This window comes from Bombyx mori, chromosome 20, assembly GCF_030269925.1.
Source record: "Bombyx mori chromosome 20, ASM3026992v2".
Lineage (NCBI taxonomy): Eukaryota > Metazoa > Arthropoda > Insecta > Lepidoptera > Bombycidae > Bombyx > Bombyx mori.
This window is the reverse complement of record NC_085126.1, coordinates 11,384,954-11,404,458: the sequence shown is the minus strand read 5'-3', so window position 1 is coordinate 11,404,458 and position 19,505 is coordinate 11,384,954. Positions and strand designations below refer to the sequence as shown.

Here is a 19,505-nt window from a genome sequence, read left to right as displayed (position 1 = left end):
CTAATTACACCAATTAGTAAACTGCCATATTTTTTTGTATAACTGTCGTAAAACAACTGTCGACGTGCTGTGTCCGTGAATGTTGCTGCCAACCTTGAGAACTCTTCAAACTGGAGAGCAATATTTAGCGTCAGAGGTTTTTTTAGGATTGAAGGATTACGGGTGGCCCGGAGGCTTTTCCAGTTTCACCAGGACAGGTGGGCGAGCAAAGGCTCAGCCAGGAGGGGTGGGATTTGCAAACAGCTACCCGAGCGCCCCCGAAGGAGACCTAACAACTCAAGAGCGCTGCTTCGCGAATGAATCTACTACCGGATCGGAATCGCGACCAGCTGAGAATATCCGGCGAGAAACTCAGCGGGTTGATGGGTGGGTTAGGTTGCACGTCGGCCTCTTTATCGAGTTCGAGCACGGTTACCAGTGACATCAGAGGTATGCGGGATAGGGTTGTATTTTGTCTGGACCATGTCAATGGCGTCCCTGTTTGAATGGTACGTAGAAGACCAGTTGCCTCTGCGGACGGAACTTATTGCTTCATCATCGAGGGTAAATTCTCGTACAAGCGCCTGAGATCTCTTAGTAGCAGGTGTTCTCGGAACGCAACATCTCTATACGTATGAAGTGATGGCTATCGGTGAAAGATCTTTCCTGTCGTCGTGTAGGCCCTACAAACCGGAGTTTGTAGGTTTTTAAAGACGTAGGGAAAGATCTTTAACTTGTGTTGTATGATGGCTACCGACTGCCGCCAAATTTTTTATTTTTTGCTTAGGTGGGTGGACGAGCTCACAGCCCACCTGGTGTTAAGTGGTTACTGCAGGCCAAAGACATCTACAACGTAAATGCGCCACCCACCTTGAGATAGAAGTTCTAAGGTCTCAAGTATAGTTACAACGGCTACCCCATCCTTCAAACCGAAACGCATTACTGATTCACGGCAGAAATAGACAGGGTGGTGGTACCCACCTGCGCGGACTCACAAGAGGTCCTACCACCATTAAGGTAAGTCTATACTAATATATAAATCTACAGTGGTTTTTACGGATGTTCCGTTATAACTACTGAACCATGCATCCGATTGACTTGAAACTTGGTGTCCATGTAGAAAATATGAAATGACTTCCACGGTGAAGGAATAACATCGTGCAATAAAAATCAAACCCGCAAAATTATAATTTGCGTAATTACTGGTGGTAGGACCTCTTGTGAGTCCGCGCGGGTAGGTACCACCGCCCTGCTTATTTCCGCCGTGAAGCAGTAATGCGTTTCGGTTCGAAGGGTGGGGTAGCCGTTGTAACTATACTGAGACCTTAGAACTTATATCTTGAGGTGGGTGGCGCATTTACGTTGTAGATGTCTATGGGCTCCAGTAACCACTTAACACCAGGTGGGCTGTGAGCTCGTCCACACATCTAAGCAATAAAAAACAAAAAAATAAAAAAAACTTACTTAATGGATAGGCTAATATTTATATGAGTGTTGGACTCCCTTATAATAATGACAATAAATAATAATGTTAATTTCAAATGCCCAGCGAAGCGGGCGAGTACGGCTAGTCGTTAATAATTCCCAAAAATAGTGATTGAACTAATTTTAGACTGTTTTGTATAATATTTTTCGTTGCCCAGTACGGTAATATTGTCATGTTAGATTATTATACCATAAAGATATTGTAATAGGTTCTAAAAAAGGATCGAACAGGTTGATCTACAAAATTATGGAGATAAATTTGTTTTACGAATGGTATAAAAAATGTGTGTAGGTCTGGTTAAATAAAACATTGTTTAAAATTAATTTTGACGCTTGGTGGATTGATTTATCACTAGTTTTATTGTAGGTATAGCTCAAAAAGTCAAAGCTCATCTCGTGCTGAATGGTTTTCCGAAGATATCATAACTTGACTGCCTTATAGCTTAAGTGTCCTTATAGCTTAAGTGTAAGGTCGAAAGCTCAATTGTATTGTGTGAGAGTTCTATCTACACGACAGCTTCACGGCAGAAATAGACCGGCTTACAATACATAGTATCACCAGTAAATGGTTAACTATTGAAATTTATTAATAATATGAACAGATGAAAATTTTCCTTTAAGTAAACATAAATAAATCAGAAGTAATATTTTTTTATTGCATTAATGGATGGACGAGCTCACAGCCCACTTGATGTTAAGTGGTTACCTTGAGATATAAGTTCTAAGGTCTCAGTATAGTTACAAAGCTACCCCACCCTTCAAACCGAAACGCATTACTGCTTCACGGCAGAAATAGGCGGGGTGGTGGTACCTACCCGTGCGGACTTACAAGAGGTCCTACCACCAGTGATTACGCAAATTATAATTTTGCGGGTTTGATTTTTATTACACGATGTTATTCCTTCACCGTGGAAGTCAATCGTGAACATTTGTTAAGTACGTGTTTCATTAGAAAAATTGGTACCCGCCTGCGGGATTCGAACCAGTTGCATCACTACATACGAATGCACCGGACGTCTTATCCTTTAGGCCACGACGACTCTGCTGATCTGATACAACTAATTAAATAAATTGATTTAAATAAAACGCATTTCTCACTCAATTTACGATCAATTCTCTTTATTAATTTCAAAGGGAACATAGAAGTCAAGTTTACAGTATGTTACGTACACGCTAAACAATAGTTTTCCATCAAATCTTTCGATGATATGCAAGTTTTATGTTTCAAACTTTTTGATATGCATACATTAATTTAGTTAATAAATATATTATCGAGTGATATGAAGATCCGGGACTGTTTTAATTGCAGACGATCTGACAGATTCCGTTCTCAAGTTTAGAGAAACTCATCTTAAGGTGTAGATCGACTGTATTCGGCAAATTCGATCTTTTAAAATCGAATTTTTGGAAGAATCCTCACTCATGCCATTAACTATGTTCGTATATTGTCAATAAGCTGACGACTATCACCGCTTACTTTTATATTAGCGAACGAAGCTACGACCCACCTGGTGTTAAGTGGTTGCCAGAGCCCATAGACATCTACAACGTAAATACCGCCACCCACCTTGAGACATGAGTTGCAAGGTATAACTTTTAATAGTACAACAGCTGCCCTGCCCTTCAAACCGGCACGCATTACTGCTTCACGGCAGAAATAGGCATGGTGGTGTGCAGACCTACCCGTGCAGACTCAAGAGGTCCTACCACCAGTATGACCAGTCATAACTTTCAAACAATAAAACATATCATTTCATTTTCATTCATTTATTACTGGTGGTAGGACCTCTTGTGAGTCCGCGCGCGTGGGTACCACCGTCCTGCCTATTTCTGCCGTGAAGCAGTAATGTGTTTCGGTTTGAAGGGTGGGGTAGCCGTTGTAACTACACTTGAGACCTTAGAACTTATATCTCAAGATGGGTGGCGCATTTACGTTGTGAATGTCTATGAGCTCCAGTAACCACTTAACACCAGAGGGGCTAGTCCACCCATCATCACCAATTGCGTAGACGACCCTAAAGCAATATAGAAGTTGATAGGGGTCACGTGAAGTTCATATCACTTGATTTCCAAATTACTAAAATATTCATCAATATTTGTTCAATTTTGTGCGTAGAGCAAAAACACCTAGGGTTGTATTTTCTTTAAATTTATATCTATATAATTTTATTAATTACTGGTAAACGTTAATTATCCCTATTTCTTAGAATTATCATATAAGAACACAAAAATTAATATTAATGATGCTAAATTGCAAGTTTGTATCGGTATTAAAAGCTTTTTAGATAATTTTTAAATTTTACTGATGTTGACCATGGTCAGGTTTAGAAAATAGCCCCATAGAGAACAATGCAGTCAGGTTTTAGACCTCATCATATTATCTTATAGGGACATCCAGATGTGTCCCGTGATTTTTTTCTATTGATCCGCTTTTTTGATTATCGCATCTATTTTTTGATTACCCTACAACGAAATTAAGGCAAGCGAACATTTCTAGAACACATTTCTAGAAGGTTTTAAACAATAATTCCCATTTTTCTATCAACTATTACCGATTAAGTCTTATTTCAATTTTGTTCACTTCGGCCATATTGCACTGTCTTTTTTTTTTTATTGCCCTTGTAGGCAGACGAGCATACGGCCCACATGATGGTGAGTAGTTACCGTCGCCCATGGACTTCGGCAATGCCAGGGGCAGAGCCAAGCCGCTGCCTACCGCTAAACAGTCTTATGACAGTATCAATGGATGTTAATGATAAAAGATCTTATGTATCAACCAAGGACATATTAGTTATTACTCTTAGTACTTGAGTATAATAGTCTGTAATTGAATCTTTCGACACTTGACTCTTTGTTTGACCTGCATGCCTGTATATTTCTTTGGTACACTGCGGCGTAAGCCTTTTGACCGATTTTAACAAATGGGGTATTAAATTTATTACAGTTGTGGAAGTGATTTTTGGTATATTATTTCAATATAGGTAGTAATAATATAGCAGCACTTTATTTATGCTCAAATATGTAAACAATATGAAATATATTAAAAGATATTAAACAAAACAAAAAACCCGTATGCATTAAAACACTAACTCAAAACCGAAAAACAAGCTATGTTAGTAAAGGTATTGCTAAAAGCAAAGAAATACATAAAATATATTTGTGTGTACTCTAAACGTTTCCATTTGACCCTTTGAGCGCGAACCGTCGATATATCGACTTTCTATTAATGCGTATAAAGCGCGGAGCGTCGGAATACCGACTATTGCGCAGTTTGATTATAGTTTGATGCTACGGACGTGTCTTAACGCGCGCACATATAATAAGTTAATAACATTCATAAATAACAATTTATAATTATTTTGCTGTGAATTATATTTTTGGTATTCATTTTTTTTTTAGTAAAGTTTTTTTCTTAAGGTGCTTTTTTTTTCAAAAATCCTTTAGAGATTTCTCCAAAACATTTGAAAATAAGCTTATTTTTTGTTTTATTTAATAATTTATTTTATTGTTTGCGTTGCCTTATTGGGCACTTAGATCATTCACATTAGAATTATAAACAATAACATTAAGACAATATACAATCCGTAGTTATCAGGGCGCTGCATTTATTTCTCCTTATAAATCTTTAGCTCTTTTATAAGTAGATCTGCAGACATTTTATCACTGGTGGTAGGACCTCTTGGGAGTCCGCACGGGTAGGTGGTAGGTACCACCGCCGCGCCTATTTCTGCCGTGAAGCAGTAATGCGTTTCGGTTAGAAGGATGGGGCAGCCGTTGTAACTATACTGAGACCTTACAACTTATATCTCGAAGTGGGTGGCGCATTTACGCTGTAGATGTCTATGGGCTCCAGTAACCACTTAACACCAGGTGGGCTGTGAGATCGTCCATCCATCTAAGCTTATAAAAAAAAAAAAAAACTGCTCACCTGATGTTTAGCTGTTGTGGCTTGAATCCCATGGCTTACCTCGCAACCTGAGATCGAAGACTCAATTGCATTAGACGACCATCCTACCTTCCAGCCAGAACATCAGAACCATCAGAAATAGATTATAAATGTTTCATAACGAACAAAACTAATATCGACATGTGATAATTAATATAAAATTATAACTATTTTAACAGATTAATCTGGCGTTTATTATTTCGAATGTTTTATGTATACACGTCAGCGTCAGGATAACTAATGGTTCCAAACGATGGAAATTTTGAAATACAAATAATAAACGCAAGATAATATAACGTTGTAACTATGCAGGTCCAATAAGATATAATTTTCTTAGGTAAGAGATTAATGGTCGGCTTCAGAAATAATATACATACCTAGTCAGGTCATAAGTATTGTCACACAGTAAAAACTTTTCTTTTAGAATGCTGGCCACAAAAAAGTTTATTGAATTCGAATTTCGAATTGTTCACGAAAATAAAAATGTATACTTTTAGAATTTTACTCATTTTTAAATATGGAGTGGACGCTTAAAGAAGACCGTGTTGCAGTTATTGCGTTGCATCGTTGCGGTTACGCGCCAATTCAAATTCTTAACATACTGAAAATTTTGAATATAACCAAAAGATTCGTTTATCGTACCATCAAACGATACAGTGAAGACTCTAGTGTAGATGACAGGTCAAGAAGTGGTCGCCCTCGGACTCCAGCAGTGATAAAAGCTGTGAAGGCGCGAATTCAAAGAAATCCCAAACGTAAGCAGAAACTGTTGGCCCTTCAGATGTGGTTAAGCAGAACCACGGTGAAAAGGGTGTTAAATGTAGACTTAGGGCTTCGGGCATATCGAAGAAAAACAGGACATCGTTTGAATGCTCGTCTAATGGACCTGAAACTGAAGAGATGCCGCGCTTTGTTGAAGCGGTACGCGGGAAAAAATATCGGGAAATTCTTTTTTCGGATGAAAATTTTTTTACCGTAGGTGAGAGCTACAACAAACAAAATAATAAGGTGTACGCACACAGTAGTGAAGAAGCGAGCAACTACGGTTGCTCGCTTCTTCTTCTTCTTCAGAATACGTTCTGCGTGTCCAATGAGGTCATTTTCCATCCTCGCTCATGGTATGGTTGGGAGTTTCTTATTGGGGCTTAACAGAGGTACATTTTTGTGAGAAAGGTGTAAAAACGAATGCAGTTGTGTATCAAAATACAGTCCTGACAAACCTTGTGGAACCTGTTTCTCATACCATGTTCAATAACAGGCACTGGGTATTCCAACAAGATTCGGCGCCAGCTCATAGAGCGAAGAGCACACAAGACTGGCTGGCGGCGCGTGAAATCGACTTCATCCGGCACGAAGACTGGCCCTCCTCCAGTCCAGATTTGAATCCGTTAGATTACAAGATTATGGCAACACTTGGAGGAAAAGGCGTGCTCAAAGCCTCATCCCAATTTGGAGTCACTCAAGACATCCTTGATTAAGGCAGCCGCCGATATTGACATGGACCTCGTTCGTGCTGCGATAGACGACTGGCCGCGCAGATTGAAGGCCTGTATTCAAAATCACGGAGGTCATTTTGAATAAACTTTAGTGTCATAAGAATCTATGTTTTGTTAAGTTCATTTTGGTATATGAATGGTTACATAATGAATAAACTTGTTTCAATTATTTTACATTAAACATGTGACAGAATTTATGACCTTACTAGGTATAAAGAACTAAGTTAAATAAAAAATTTAAAGTTCAGTCATTCCTCAGACACATCCCACCCCCTCCTCTCCTAAAACAGATCGACTCCTTATATTCAATTAATATTCCTTGTCCCAGATCTTTATTTACAAATATTAGTACACATATTTCATTTAGGCAAAAACAATACGCCTTTCTTACAATAACTATATAAAAACTAATAATATAAAAACTAGAAAGTCTTTAAATTAAAATAAAAATATATTACACAAAACATTATTGAAATTTATCGAAAAATTATTAATCCAGTCAACATTCAAATACCTTACTTTTAAAATTTACAGAATAACACTTACTTAAAATATTTGATTTTTTGGTTTTAAACTGAAATCAAAATTTCAGATTTTAATTTGTTTTCTGAATAAATGGAGACTCTTTCTGTACTGCCGTATTAATTTGCAAAAAAGGGAAAGGGATTATGTGTTTGCTTATACTAAATAGATAGGATGAATTTGTTCTTCAAACTTTTGCTTGTAAATAATGAAATTGGGCGAAGCCGCAACGCATCATAAAACTCATTTATAAATCAACTCTGATAAACTAATTTGACACAGTTTCCACTTATAATCTAACTAAAATTATTTATCTTTCACCCTCTCTCCTTAACAGCCTATTCACTCTGAAGATTCTGTTTTTATAGTTCTCGATGGGACCGCGTCTCAACATGCGCGATATCGCCATGCGTGTGACAGCTGCTTTATAGCTCGCTGGCGATAAAAGGGCGGGAGTCTCGCGAGTCCTCAAAATGTCGGACGGCAAGATGGCGGCGTCCGACAGCATGGCGTCAACTTCGGAATTTAACATGGCGATTGAATCAGACGAAGACGTATGGTTCGTGATCGGAGTACACAACGGGATCGCGTTTGACCATTTCCTGTTTCTGTAAAGTAACAATACAAATTATTTCATCGGGTTAAGTAGTACTGTGATACGTATCTCACAGAGAGGTTTTGAAAATAATTATGGCGGGTGGGAAAGCTTGTTCGAGCCTCCGGCATTGCTTGTCCAGCTTTGCTCATAAATTTCGCAGTTAGGTACCAATTTTTCTAAAGAAATTCGTTTTTGACACATGTTCATTAATGTGTTCTACAACAATAATTTTTTACGTGACGAAAAAATTTTAATTTACGTGGTCACTGATGGAAAGAAAGACTAAAACATTCTCGAATATTCCAATTTTTGAGAGCGTTCTAAGTATTCTAGTTCTCTAAGAAACGTTCTGGAAAATTTTAAACATAGTATAAACAATTATAGAAGCATGAAATAGGAGACATGAAAACCGTTTTATTCTAGGCGAAGCGATAAACGGTACATCTTAATAAACCGAAAAATAGAATCATGACAGTGAAGTCTACTTGTGTTATTAATGAAATTGAGTATCAATTAGTGTTTCAGTGAAGAGTCAAGCTCTAACTCGTTACGGTACGATACAATTAACTTTGCCTTTCAAATATCAAGCCTTGGTTTGTTAACAATTTTGACTTACTTCAAACATCTCAACATGGGTGCTCCTTTGAGTTTGTATCCAGGCTCACAGGTAAACGTGACTGTTTCTCCTATTTTGTAGTAGAACTTTACGGAGGACATGCGCCCGGATATCGTCGTCCCGGGGTACGTGCAGGCCTGGGCACCTGGCAGAGATATACACGGGTGGTGGAATTCATTTCATCATATGGTCATTATTGCTTTTCTTGCCTTTAAGCGTTTTTTTTGGTAATTTTGGTGTACGAGCTCATAGCTCACTAGGTGTTAAGTGGTTACTGGAGCCCATAGACATCTACAATCTAAATGCCTCCATTTACCTTGAGATATGAGTTCTAAGGCTCAGTATAGTAGTTACAAAGACTGCCCTACGCTTTAACCGAAACGCATTACTGCTTCACGGTAGAAATAGGCAGGATGGTGGAATTGATGGAAAAAATCAGTGAGAAATGCGTTTTATTTAAATAAATTTATTTGTTTAATTTACTGACTGAGTCCTTCGTCGCAAGCGACGGATTCAACGAAAACAGTGACCGGTGCTTGTGGTACCTAAAAGCACCGTTAATGGATCGGGAGGATCCGTAATGACGGGTTTAGGGCGATGTCGACTGTTTACCATTCGGTCCACAGGATCGGGTATGGGAATCACCGAGTTAGTCTAAGCAAGTTTTACTGGTGGTAAGACCTCTTTGAGTCCGCACGGGTAGGTACCAGCACCCCGCCTATTTCTGCCGTGAAGCAGTAATGCGTTTCGGTTTGAAGGGTGGGGCAGTCGTGGTAACTATACTTGAGACCTTATATCTCAAGGTTGTTGGCGCATTTACGTCGTAGATGTCTTTGGGCTCCAGTGACCACAAAAAAAACCCGCCGAAGTACTTAGATTACTTACAGGTTGGAGGCTTGTCGCTCCATCGCCCGCTGTCCTGGCAGACGAGGATCGGTCGCCCGTGGAGCGTGTGCTCTGGGTTACAGTGGAACTGCAGGACGTCCCCGGCGCGGTAGGGGGCGCGACCCAGGACGTAGCCGGCCGCGGGCGGGGGCAGCGACGGACATGACACTTCTTTGTAAAGGATTACAGCATACGGATTAGGGACATGAAAATATCTAATGTACGGTGTGTTCAGCACTAACTAACTCATGTCTCAAGGTGGGTGGTGGCATTTACGTTGTAGATGTCTATGGGCTCCAGTAACCACTTAACATCAGGTGGGCTGTGAGCTCGTCCACCCATCAAATCAAATGTTTTTTTTTTTCAAACAAATCAAATAATTTTTTTTTAGTCAACAATTGAAAGTACATGCTTGTTGAACGTCAAAAAGAACTACCGCCAATTCACAAGAACTAGCCTCCGTCCTGAGAAGAACTGGCAAGAAACTCAGCGGGCATGTCTTTTTTTTTTAATATTATTATTATTATTTTATATTAGATTATTTTAAATATTCATTTTTACAAGTTGTATTATAACGTAAGAATTATTGCAATATTAAAAAGCCCAGAGCGAGCAACTCATTCCCACTTTGTGCAATCTTCTTACATAATCATTGACTTTATAGTAAGCTTTATTGTGCAGATGTTCTTTAATAGTTTTCTTAAACCTATGTATATGTAGGTTCTGAACATCTTGTGGGATTTTGTTGTACAGGCGCACAGGCAAACACCCGAATGAATTTCGTATCTTATGTAACCTACTCATCGGTACAACAAGCTTGTGTTTGTTTGTTTAAGTAATAAAAATACATATAACGGCCGTCTGGTGTAGTGGTAAGTGACATGGTCACTACACAAGGGGGTCGCGGGTTCGAATCCCGCCAAGGGAAGATATTTGTATGATAAATATAAATGTCTTTTCCAGGGTTATGGATGTATATGAAATATATGTATGTGTATAATAAAAATCTTACATTTATATCCGTTATCTGGTACCTGTAACACAAGTTCTTTACGAACTTATCGCGGGACCAGTTAATGTGGCGTGATTCTTAGTAAATATTTATTTATTTATTTATTATTATATGTCGGAGAAGCCACAATTATTAACATCATCGTCAGAAACCGTAGGAGCGAATAGGGTGATCGAGCCCACTTCGATAAAGCGGCACGACACGAGAACCCTCTCATCATGGCCGCCGGTAACTAAATTCCCGATCCTGCGGACAGAATGGAAAGCAGTCGACGTCGCCCAAAACACGTCATCTCGGATCCTCCCGATCCACTAACGGTGCTTCTAGGCACTTCAAGCACCGGTCACCGTTCTCGTCGAACCCGTCGCTTGCGACGAAGGGCTCGACGAGTAAATTAACTCTCAGACACAGCCCACTGAGTTTCTCGCCGGATCTTCTCAGTGGGTCGCGTTTCCGATCCGGTGGTAGATTCTGCGAAGCACGGCTCTTGCTAGGGTTCGTGTTAGCATCGTCGTCAGGTTTGAGCCCCGTGAGCTCACCTACAAACGTTAGGGTTACGCTGGATTAGCCTCTCAAGGCTACCAGCTTAGGTAGGAAAAAAAAAAAAAAAAAAAAAGTTGATCGAGCTAAGAGAAGTATTGAGAACACCAATCATGTTTGTAGGAATAGCATTTGATAATAAACATGGACTAGCGGTTCCTCAGTAGTCGAAATTCGACAATAATTAATTGAAAATATAAGTTTAAACATTATGATGGTTCTATTGTCAAAGATTAATACACTTCTAATCACAGATTTTGCCAAGGCTACACTATAGGCAAATAATATTAAAGACAAACAATATTAATCTATTCTCAATTTGACCACAGACTTTAAGCAATAACAAAAGTTTGACAATAAACAAAGAGTATATACATATATAATATGTGTAGTGTCAAATACGTGGTAATGTGTGTAATGACTTTTTTATTGATCTAATGAATTATTAATGCATAATTAAAAAAGAACATTATCATCTGCACTCCTTCTCTATATTCTCTATAAGTGTGGGAAATTTCATATTCCTCCATCATCATCATCATCATCATTATCCTGCCCTTCTCCCAGTTACCTGGGGTCGGCGCAAAATGTTTTCTCCTTCCCTACTCTTCTATATACCATTTCTTCGCTCACTCCCCTCTTACCCATATCGTCTTTCACGCAATCCATCCATTTCTTCTTAGGTCTACCTCTTTATATCCTTCCACATTCATACAATATATAAATGAAGGCAGTACCTTTACAGACAGGAAAGGGTCGCGCCCAGTCAGCGGCGGGCAAACAGACGGTCTCTGGTGGTCCGGCCAGCGCCCAGCCCGCTGGGCACGTGAAGGCGGCGCGCCCCCCAACCCCCCGGGACACCACCGCCACCCGTGGTCGTCGCTCCCCCGGCCCTAGAACCGTGTCCTGCACCACTTCCCCGCACTCCACACCTGACGCAGATATCACAATGTTTAAGGCTGTCACACATGGCGAAGATACTATATATTTTTTTCCCTACCTATGCTGATAGCCTTGAGAGGCTATTTCAGCGTTACCCTAACGTGTAGGTGAGCTCACGGGGCTCAAATCGGAGTGTTGATAACACTGGCCCCAGCAAGAGAAGTGAGAAGATCCGTCGAGAAACTCAGTAGGCTGTGTCTGTGGGTTAATTCGCTCGTCGAGCCCTTCGTTGGGTTCGACGAGGACGGTGACCGGTGCTTGAGGTACCTAAAAGCACCGTTAATGGATCGGGAGAATCCGTAGTGACGTGTTTTGGGCGACGTCGACTGTTTACCATTCGGTCTACAGGATCGGGTATAATATTTAATTTTTATCTTATCATACAATATCGCTCGCTATACATTTTGTATGAACTATCATACATGCTTAAGATCACATATGATTATATCTTCGCCTTGTGTGACGCCCATTAAGCCGAAAACTTAACTCCAACCAAACTCGGAGACCGTGACTGTGTTAGGTAATCAGCATATTTAATAATGAGGGTGGCTAGCAAGAGCTGGATGAGAGAAACCGAGGATTGTGCGCAGTGGCATGTAATTGGAGAGGCCCACGTTTTTTTTTTCTTATTGCTTAGATGGGTGGACGAGCTCACAGCCCGTCTGCTGTTAAGTGATTACCGGAGCCCATAGACATCTACAACGTAATTGCCGCCACCCACCTTGAGATATGAGTTCTAAGGTCTTAGTATAGTTACAACGGCTGCCCCACCCTTCAAACCGAAACGCATTACTGCTTCACGGCAGAAAAAGGCAGGGTGGTGGTACCTACCCGAGCTGACTCACAAAAGGTCCTACTACCACTCCAGCAGTGGACTGCTATAGACTGATAATGATGAATAATGAGTTTGAAGTACCAAATATAAGCTAACATTGTCGACTATACTAATAAATCGCAATCAAGAATATAAACTTAAGACTTCCATGCTGCTTTAAGTCTAATACCGGCAGGTGCTTATCATCATCATCAGGCTGTATCTCTCCACTGCTGGATGTAGGCCTCTCCCATAGTCCGCCCCAATGAACGATCCTCCGCCTTATAAGGTGCTTATAAGGTCTTCGAATTCAAGTTTGTGATAGGCCTTCAGTCAAGAAGTTTTGAGGCCTAAACTGATACTCAGGTTTAAGCTTTAAAGTACAAGAGGACTCACTCTCACAAACAGGCAGAGGGGCACTCCAGTTTCCGGAGGGGCGGCAGACCAGCACGTGGGCCCCGATGAGAGCGTTGCCATTGGCACACGAGAACCTGATCTCCGTGCCGAGTCGTGTGCCCACGTTGCTGGCCACCAACCCTCGTCGGATGGGTAACGGCGGACAATGGACGTCTAAAAAAACCCAAACTTATTAAAAACTAGCGACCCGCCCTCGCTTCGCTTCGGATACATTAAGTTTTATTATTGATAGCTGAGTCCCGCAGTTATTGTCGTATTGCGGGTGACGCCGCGGGGCGAAACTAGTCTAAAAAAAGTAAAATCGATCCAGCCGTTCCAGAGATTAGCCGGAACAAACAGACAGACAGACAGACAAAAATTGTAAAAAATGTTATTTTGGTGTATGTACCGTTTATATATTCATATCCATGTAGTAAAAATCGGTTATTTTAATGTTACAAACAGACACTCCAATTTTATTTATATGTATAGATAGGCGAGTCCCGCCGTGTTGCGCGCGGTACGACAATAACTGCAGGTGACGCCGCTTGGCGAAGCTAGTCTAAAAAAAGTATTATTTAATTTCATTTTTTAGTTGAATTTCTATTATCTATTAATATATATTTTTTTAATATTGAATTGTCATCGGTCCTTAATAAGTATACCAAATCTCGAGTTAATCCGACGTTTTGAAGGGGGTCAAAATCATGTTCAAAGATTCCGTTACAAACATACATACGTCTGAAGCTAATAAAAGCGTATTAATAATTGGGAAATTATTTGACATTTATATAATTGAACTAGCCGTACTCGCCCGCTTCGCTGGGCATTTAAAATTAACATTGATGTGCCTTTGGAAAACATACAGCATTGTATTATGAAGAAGCAGTGTGTACTTAGCTTAGATTCCTTGTCTATGTCCAACCATAGACAGTCAATTTAGTTCCATCTTTAGCCGCTAGGTGCTGCCAGCAAGTATAAAGGGAGCGCAGCCATCTTTGATCTTCATAGCGTTGTGTACTTTCGTACTGTGAAGTCGCAAGTCCACAAATATTTATTCGACTTCTTATTAATTGCAAAAAATATTTATTTTGTGTTTCTATGAGTGTTATTTTGCAATCATTACGAGTATTATTTACCAATCCTATCATCGGACGCCATGAATCACGCGTCATCTGTTGGAGGTGATGTTGAGTCAAGCTCCATAATTTCCGAGAGGGAAGATGTCCAGGCGAGACGCGATGGAGACGCCTCGCGTTCGAACAGCTCGTCAAGCGAAAAAGAACAAAAGGAGTCTCTGCGTAAGAAACGACGGGATTCAAAAGTAACGGTCGATCTTCGAATCGGCTCGTTATCCCACCAGGTCAGTGACGTTGTAAATCTAATAATGCATCAACTGTGTGTAACAATTGAATGTAACGAAAATTGTTGTAAACAAATTGATCTCGTCAATACGGAAATTTTGACAAAAACACAACAGATTTAAACTAATAATCTTTGTAACATAATTACTGAAAACTTTGACAAATCGTCTCCGTCGTACAAGTTACCCGTAAAAAGCGTTTTAAATTGTATACGGAAAAAAGGGCCGTATGTATAGAAGTAAGACGTCAAAGTTTAATTTCCGTGGTCTCTAACAAAGTATCCTGTTGCCAACGCACCACTCATTGAGGAATTTTTGTTTGATAATAGTAAATTGAAATCTATTCAGTCCCTCGGAGGGCTACAATCCTATTTGTCACGATCTCGTACAAAAGGTAAGCCAAACATTATAAACAATCATAGTCTGTAACATCTGGCACAATCCAGAGGGGGGAAATTGAAGACACCGACGGGAGGCACTGAGTGCCACCAAAATTGTAATAATTTGTAAACCATGTATGGTTACCAAATACCGTAAAAAAAATAAAAAAAAAAAACAAAAAAAAAAAATTGCTTTTTTCTGCGGAAGAAAAGCGACGGATCAATGCGTCCAATTTTGGATCTTCGAGAGTTGAACAAGGTCGTAAAGATAAAACACCTAACTGTTTTCGGACACCCAGGTACCAAACTTTCTCCACCCAGGGGACTGGATGATAGAATTGAACATTTCTCAGGAATATTTTTCTAGTATCAGTCGCAAAATTTCGTCGATACTTCTTGAGGATCAGTACCAAGGTACCAGTATCAGTACCTCCAGGAAGGAATCGGTACCTTCTTATGAGTTAGTATGAAATGACATGCCTACCCTTCGGTCTGGCTTCAGAGCCACACCTTTTTGCTTCTATAACATGCGGGTCGCAGAGACCTTGCGTGCAAAGGGAACTCGAGTGCTAGTGTCTACTAGACGACTTCCTTTTTGGTCGACCAAGACAAATCCAAGTTGAAACTTCAGGCTGCAGAAGCTGTGAAGCTTTTGGATTAACCTTTTTTGCTTCCATAACATGCTGGGTCGCAGAGACCTTGCGTGCAAAAGGAACTCGAGTGCTAGTCTACCTAGACGACTTCCTTTTGGTTGACCAAAACAAATCCAAGTTGAAACTTCAGGCTGCAGAAGCTGTGAAGGTTTTGGATTATCTGGGCTGGCATGTCAATTTCCATTATATAGGGTGCTCGGTCGCTCGGTCGCTCGGTCGCGGAGATATTGCGTGCAAAGTAGAGTGCTAGCTTACCTACACGACTTAATCTTGTTTCACCAAGACAAATAAACGTTTTTGTTCCCATAGCATGCTCGGTCGCGGAGACCTTGCGTACATAGGGAAGTCAAATGTTAACGTACCTACGCGACTTTCTCTTGGTCCTTGAAGACAAATACACCTTTTTGCTTCCACAGCATGCTCGGTCGCGGAGGCATTGCGTGCAAAATCGAAGTGCTAGCTTACTTACACGACATGATCTTGTTTCACCAAGCAAATAAACGTTTTTGCTCCCATAGCATGCTCGGTCGCGAAGACCTTACGTACATAGGGAAGTCAAATGTTAACCTACCTACGCGACTTTTTCTTGGTCCATGAAGACAAATACACCTTTTTTGCTTGCATAGCATGCTCGGTCGCGGAAACATTGCGTGCAAAGGGATGTTGAGTGTTATCCCACCTACGCAAATCCCACCAGGTCCATCAAAAGAAGTCCAAGTTGAGTCTTCAGGCCACATAAGCTGTAAAGCTCTTGGATTATTTGGGCTGCCAAGTCAGCCTTACAAAAAATCAATTAGTACACTGGTTCAAGAGATGACATGTCTAGGGATTCGATGGAAAATTGCGAGAAATGAAGTGGCCACTCAACAACATCCTAGCTCAAACTCTGACGGAATTACATCAATCTATGCTAACTTGCAAATTTTCTTGCGAAGTTTCAAGAAAAGGGGTAAAAAACAGGCCATCCTGCATGTGTTAACAATTAAATGCAGTGCTGACGCGGAGCCACATGTTAGACATTGCCGATACACAAAACCAACCATTTCCTGGCAACGGAAGCTTCGGACATGTGTAGGGGTTACAAATGCAGTGCTGACGCGGAGCCACATGTCAAACATTGCCGAAACCCAAAACCAACCATTTCCTGGCAACGGAAGCTTCGGACATGGGTAGGGGTTACAATTAGACAAAATATTAACGTCCTGTCTATGGTCAGCTCAACAACAGAAACGGCTCACCCACAAAAGAGCTATTTGCAATGGTAGTGACAATCAAAATGAATCTGAAAGTATTTCACTAACGTTGACCTTTCGATTTTTAAACCTAAGCGATAAGTTCAAGATAACTGTCAGCTTATCTCTCGGGGAGATACAACATCATAGCCGACAGGCTATCACGAGGAAATCAACCTGCGAAATGGCACTTTTTACCACAAGTGACCACAAAAGTTTTTCGAAAGTGGGGTCATCCGGATATAAACCCATTCGCCGACCAAGATTGGATACCTTCAGCAGACCGTAGAGGATGCAACTAGCATGGAGAATTCCTCCTCTCAACCTTCTCCCCAAAGTACTGACTCACTTCAACAGTGTCTAGGGAACCTACCTGGTAGTGTTCCCAGACTGAGCGAAAGCATTTGGGTTTCCAAGCCCTCAGATCCCGAACGCTAGATAACTCGCACGAAATCCAAAACCTGCCTCCTCCACAGGTTAAACATTAACCCTGAAAGCTTAGAAAGGGGGGGGGGGAGGTTGTACAAATAATAGACTGGTCTAAACAGAAGATTTATTGAAAATTAGCTGGTGTCAATCCACTTTGTCAGCATACTTACCAGCAACTAGAAGATGGTGCATATGGTGCTACAGTTTTAAAATTGATCCTAAGTCTGCAGATGTTGCCAAATTCTTTCTTCTTTTCCAAAAAGAAAATTTTGCCTATAAAACAATCCTTCTGCATCCTAATAAAAAATTGCTATTTTAAAAAAAAGCCATCGGAATAGCTAAACAAAATTCAACTACTTATTACAATTTTACTAAGTGTAGTCCCATTCACATGAGATCCGAGAATAGTTCTAAACTGGTTTTCTTCAAACCCAGCCACCACATCACGCCTCAATGTAGCTTGAAGGACACCAACAACCATGTTGCTGGCTACGGGACGCAGAGTTAATGACCTTACTTTGCTCAACATTTCTAAAGACAGTTTCTTTGATAACAGAGAAAAACATCTTTCTGATACCAGTCTTTGGGTCTAAAATTGAAATCCATTTTCGTCAATAATCTGCATAAGTGCTTTCTAAACATGAAACTAAAGACATGCCCGGTAAGATTCGTAAGGACTTTTTTCTAACTATGTGTGTTGTCACAAAAGCGGCATCCCGTACTGTAATTGGAAACTGGTCTTCGTTCAACCTTACGAGGTAATGGCATCAACGCATCTCTAAGAAGTTGTAGATCAGCAGTAGCCTCTGAGATGGATTGATAATGAACCAATGGACGAAATACTTTCTAGAGGCAATTGCAAATCATCCAAACGTTTACAATAATTATTGCCGAATAATAGAGCTTCGTAAAGATCCTCACGATTCTTTTTTTCAACACATTTACTTCTACATGATGTATATTGATGTCATTTATTCAATTTATACATTTTCTTGTATATACAAGATAAAATGTTTATTACAAACTTATAAATATTTTTTAATTATTGAATTAACATGGAAGTTAACAACTGTTTTTTCGATTTAATAATTATATAAATTATGAACATTATCATTGCGCTTCATAATTTTATTATGGCTTTACCTATTTCATCATAGCGTTGTGCTTAATAATTTCACCAGCAGATAACAAACACGTCTTCATAATACAATGCTGTATGTTTTCCAAAGGCACATCAATATTACGGTTTTACATAACAATAAAACCGATATTATGTGCCGAGAAGGAAAACATACAGCATTGCAGGAAGTTCTTCCTGGTGAAGACTATGAAGATCAAAGATGGCTGCGCTCCCTTTATACTTGCTGGCAGCACCTAGCGGCTAAAGATGGAACTAAATTGACTGTCTATGGTTGGACATAGACAAGGAATCTAAGCTAAGTACACACTGCTTCTTCATAATACAATGCTGTATGTTTTCCTTCTCGGCACATAATATCGGTTTTATTGTTATGTAAAACCGTAATATTATTATTTATTGTCATTATTATAAGGGGGTCCAACACTCATATAAATATTAGCCTATCCAATAAGTACATGTATTTTCTACATGGATACCAAGTTTCAAGTCAATCGGATGCACGGTTCAGTAGTTATAACGGAACATCCGTAAAAACCCCTGTAGATTTATATATTAGTATAGATTTTGTAAAGTTTTATCACTATTTTTGACTATAATCTTCGTACCCTCAACGATTATTTCTACTTGATGAGTTTGTCGGGCTGGCGTCTCGCATCGGTATACTCCTGAATCCTCCTTGACGGCGTTGACGATGCTCAGCCGGTACTCCAGCTGGCTGTCGCGCCCAGGGTCCTGAGTCCACCCTTCGGCATATTTGCGATCCGATCTGTGAGGAATTTATATTGCATCCTTGCATTTCAATTACCTCTATGATATTTTTAGTTTTATCAAAAATTTTAAAAAATCATTTCAAAATTTTTAATACTAATTTATTTTGGCAGGTGAACGATATTACGGTCATTCCCGTATTAACATCACATCGTGAGTGGTACAAATGGCATTACGAAACATTATGGAATAATCTATGCCTATGTTGGAGCCCATAGACATCTACAACGTAAATGCGCTACCTACCTTGAAATATAAGTTCTAAGGTCTCAAATATAGTTACAACGGCTGCCCCACCCTTCAAACCG

The 19,505-nt window shown here is 40.0% G+C and overlaps 1 protein-coding gene across 1 annotated transcript in view; it reads right to left on the bottom strand.

Annotated features, from left to right (window-relative positions):
- Nucleotides 1-2,554: 2,554 nt before the first annotated feature.
- LOC101741571 (protein lev-9) overlaps nt 2,555-19,505 on the bottom strand; it is a 137,150-nt gene continuing 120,199 nt past the window's right edge. The window contains exons 26-31 of the mRNA XM_012690250.4: nt 19,035-19,195; nt 13,232-13,405; nt 11,817-12,011; nt 9,528-9,698; nt 8,643-8,787; nt 2,555-8,036 (exon numbers count right to left, since the gene is read on the bottom strand). Coding sequence (XP_012545704.3) covers nt 7,739-8,036; nt 8,643-8,787; nt 9,528-9,698; nt 11,817-12,011; nt 13,232-13,405; nt 19,035-19,195 — 1,144 coding nt within the window. The 3' untranslated portion in view covers nt 2,555-7,738. The remainder of the gene's footprint in view (nt 8,037-8,642; nt 8,788-9,527; nt 9,699-11,816; nt 12,012-13,231; nt 13,406-19,034; nt 19,196-19,505) is intronic.